Source organism: Colletotrichum tamarilloi, assembly GCF_030869305.1.
Source record: "Colletotrichum tamarilloi strain Tom-12 chromosome Unknown Scaffold_108.1, whole genome shotgun sequence".
NCBI classification, from domain to species: Eukaryota; Fungi; Ascomycota; class Sordariomycetes; order Glomerellales; family Glomerellaceae; genus Colletotrichum; species Colletotrichum tamarilloi.
This window is the reverse complement of record NW_026849491.1, coordinates 105460-109614: the sequence shown is the minus strand read 5'-3', so window position 1 is coordinate 109614 and position 4155 is coordinate 105460. Positions and strand designations below refer to the sequence as shown.

Below are 4155 nucleotides of genomic sequence, written 5' to 3'. Positions count from 1 at the left end.
TCCTCGAGAGCCTGACGAAGCTGATCTTCGGTATATTGAGGCATTATATATAGAAGAAGACATGTGCAAAAGATGAGCCCATTTGGACGCGAATTGAAAATGTTGTGATAAAAGGAGGTTGGGGGTGGGCATTGGGTTGTGGTGGATTTTCGCGTTTTTGTGGGTGCCAGAAACAGGGGGGTGCCAGGAAGTGGGTATGTTGACTTAAGTAATACTCAAAGTCTGATCGTGGAGTCTTGGGCTGTGCCAATTAGTTTCCTCCTTCTACATACGTACGCATTTCGATAAACGATCAGTGACCTTCGTACTGGCCGAAAGGCATTACCCGACGTGCTTGCCAACACTCCCCTCTCCCTCACATAGCTGGCAGGGCTACAACACCGGTAAGTGACCACAGTGCGTTCTTCCTCATACTCTAACAAATCATCCAAGGCAATTCAGCTTCATCTCTCACACAAACAGTATCCAGACTCTCGTGAATTCCCGTTTCTTGAGATCTGCAGTCACGCTTGCCACGGGCCCCTGGCAAATCCGCCTCCACGCCAGTCTGACAGAAACCGGGATATCTCAACTTTCAGCGACCGATCAAAAGCTAGCGAAGGTGACACTGCACACTGCAACTGTGTTTCCTACTACTTGATGAAGACACGGAGCGAAGCGTTGCTGCCATTGACAACCCTACCCCAAGCGGAACTTGTGCCTCGAGCGACTCGTGATGCGCAGTCGAGGCTACGCTCAATTCACGATGCAGCTTCCTGCAGCTGAAGACGAAGATGCCACCAGTCCTGAAAAGACAGGGTTGTTGGCAACTGTCACAGAAACTCCACACCATTTCCGTCCTTTGCCCAAGTTGTCACATTTGCCTGGCAAGGTCGCCCGTGGCGAATACATTCTGGCACGCCCATGCCTGGTACATGATTGAGAACGTCTGTCGAGGTCTTTCGGCAAGTCTCAACGAGGGATCATGGAGTAGGTCACATTTCCTTTCCTATTGGCAATTGGATAGCTAACCGATACCGAGGTTCAGGTCCCGGCAAGACAACAGAGACGACCAATGATACCCTCGCAATGGAGTACAGACTGTCACAAGACCACCACCGATGACAACAAAGGCCCTTTCTATGGAACACTGCTTTGGCCCCGTCTTTGGTAGTACACAGTCTAGCGTCGCGTCACCATATTGGCATTTACGATGTCGAGTCGTCGACCTGAGCAGAAATGCCGCCCCAAAATAGGCCAGAGATTCGGCGCCGTCGTGATTGGTGAGGCATCCCAAACAATGCGACTACCTTCATTGCATCACTTAATTCTAAACGCGTTGAAATCCAGACTTTCCCTAAGAAGAGGACATCGGATGACACCTGCTTTTACACAGGAAATCGTGGGCCACGGCGATCGAGCCACATCCCTGGACAATTGGGGCGAGGCTGCTGAAGGGCGGCATGATGCCGACCGAACCAGATACAATCGCTCACGATACTGGAAAAGCTCGAGAATGGTGCAGTCAAGACAAAAGGAACAGGCCGAGAGCCCAAGACTCACGAACCTAGACATGCTCTGTCTGAGATTGGAGAAGCCGACCTCGTCAGTTCAACTCTCATCGGAGAGCCCCAGAGAGCCCTGTATCAAAATATAGCCGTCGCTGATGAAGCATCTCATGCCAGAGAACTGAAGACTCCGGACACCACGGCTCCTGAACAGCTATTACCTCAGGGACCTCAACCAGAAGATCCACTTGGTGCAACAAATCAACCAACAGTACCATGGGTGCCTTGATGAAGGAGCGTAATTTTTACATGGCTTCGGCCTTGTCTCTCGGAACTTGAAGCGCGTATCTGCAGTCGGTCTACAGCCGACTGAATGGGCCACAAGAGTGTCTACAGCAACTTCGTCGAATTGTGATCGCTTTCCATTGGAGCTTAGGACAATTTTCGGTTGTCCTTAGGCAGGAAAGACGGCACGGAACGCCTTCATCTCTGCCATATCTTCTTCCCGGTGTCGCAATCTCAGGCACGACAACGAGAAGAAGATACGCAAGCCAGTCAAGATTCCTTATCTTCTCGATGTCAACTACCCCTGCGACGATGCAGCAGACAGAGTGTACTCAGCGCAGATGTTTACTATCTAATCAAACATACTTGGATCACCAGTTAGTGGTACTGTCCAAAGTGAGACGTCTAGAAGTATAGCCACAATTTCTAGTAGTAAAAAGCTAGATCTTAGTAAAATATATAAATAGTAGTAATAGTTAAATGCGAAGTAGACGGCCTAAGGTGGGCGTCTGAAACTAAGTTCTAATAATAAGCTAACGGGTTTTAATTACGTCTATAATAGCGTGCTGGGGAACATGAGGACGCGTCGCTGACGTTGGTTGTTTTCACCTATTGTGAATGTTTCGTTTGCAATATATGCTAGCTGCTTAGTGGACAACGATGGTTTCAGCGATAGGAAGATACCAGGTGGGCTACTAAGATGCACGAGGTGCCGCAAGAACGGTCAGTGAGACGTTACGTTGCTCAAGAAAAGGTAATCAATGATGCACCGATGGGTTGTCTGATCATCGTTATCCAGGAAAATGGCACACTTGGTAGTCTTACGAGCTTCATGCGTGGCAGGAGTGACTTGTGTGGACACCAAGATGAGGACGATGTTTAGTGACTCAGCTGAAGGACTCAGCCGCGAAAGATGATTCGGTTTTGTTGATTTCATAGTCGGACTTACCTTGGCATTTCACTTTACGGGGATGTGTTTTGGAGAGCATTATGAATGAAACAAACAATATTCTTCTGCAAAAGAGAACTCTATGACAACAAACTTAAAATATCAAACGTTGCTTCTTCTTCACAGGCCCTTCGAAGTCCTTCTCCTCGGTCTTGACCTCGATCTTCTCCTCCTCCGCCTCCTCCGCCTCCACCTTCACCCCGCCAGTCTCCATGTCTACATCCTCATCTGCTTCTCCAAAGAAGCCACACGGAGATGCAGAATGTTCTCTCTTGATGCCGTGACTGCCATCATTCGCGGCTGTTTTGCCAGACATGGTCACCACCCTGCCACTCTTCCATAACAAAAGCCAGACCTGGTATTGTTCACGCGCCGTGGTTCCCCTGGTCCCTGCGATGCCCTTCGAGATGTACGGCGGGGCTTTCGGCAATGTGAATTCCGGTAGAGCTGGGAGGTCCAGCTGAGGCTTGGTGCCGAAGGCCTTTGGGCTCATCTTCCCGACGACGTTGATGTCGCCAATGATAACGAGACCGCATCGCTGCCTCGTCAGGAGGACGTTGAGTCGGGACCGTTTCTTTGTGAACCCGGGACCAGGATCTATGGCCTTGGTGCCCATCACAACAAAAACAATGTCGTTTTCCCGGCCCTGGTAACCATCAATGGTCGATGCGGGACTCATCGTGGCGAGTTCGGGGCAGTGCTTCTGCGTCAATTTGTTCAAGAGTTCCACGTTCGACCTGTAAGGCGATAGAATTACCATCTTCGAAGCGTCAATGGACTTCTCCTTGACAAGTTCAGATACCATGTTGAGGGCGGTTTGAACTTGATCGCGGGAACGTTTACCGCCGTTGACGTAATCGACTTTCACGACTGTATCAGGGCAGTGCACGAAAATTGGCGCGAACTTGCCCTCCGCGGGGGCGACTAATTCCGTGAAGCGCTCCCTGAAGAAGCTCTCCAGACGATGGCCAATTTCGAACTCCGGTAAGTCGATGTTGCAGCTGGGCGCGTATCTCACTGGGATGGATGGATAGATGACTTTGCCGACGATGTCGAAAAGACCGTTGGCCATACGAAGTTGAAGGCGCATACGGTGGACCAAATATCCGGATGCCATCAAGAAGCCCTGGGCTGAGACGTGTCCGTCGTTTGAGAACTGGTTATAAACGTTGCCAGAAGCGTCGAGACAGTGATCATCAGTCAGCACAGTAGGTGGGAGCTACTCCGTATCTCCGCCACACAGAAGAGGCAGCATCTTGTTGCCCCAAGCGGTCGCTAGGTCACCACGGTCTATATTTACCGCCTCATCAATAGCTACAGCTTGCGCTTTCAGCCACTAACGATTATACATCTCTTTAACAAAGACGCACAGGGAAGGCGTAGTAACTAGGATATTTACTATAATAATAAGTTAATCTATAACGGTGGATAAGA

At 49.9% G+C, this 4155-nt stretch overlaps 2 protein-coding genes across 2 annotated transcripts; one reads left to right on the top strand and one right to left on the bottom strand.

Moving 5' to 3' along the window:
• Positions 1-715: 715 nt before the first annotated feature.
• CTAM01_13938 (nonsense-mediated mRNA decay protein 1) lies at positions 716-1776 on the top strand (the record flags this gene model as incomplete). The annotated part of the gene is made up of 2 exons (XM_060529940.1): positions 716-910; positions 1462-1776. 2 exons carry the CDS (start codon positions 716-718, stop codon positions 1774-1776), a joined length of 510 nt encoding a protein of 169 aa, XP_060375523.1.
• Positions 1777-2815: 1039 nt separating this feature from the next.
• On the bottom strand, positions 2816-3811 carry CTAM01_13937 (uncharacterized protein; the record flags this gene model as incomplete). The annotated part of the gene is made up of 1 exon (XM_060529939.1): positions 2816-3811. The coding sequence occupies one exon, from the start codon at positions 3809-3811 to the stop codon at positions 2816-2818; it is 996 nt and encodes a 331-aa protein (XP_060375522.1).
• Between the last annotated feature and the right edge of the window lie 344 nt (positions 3812-4155).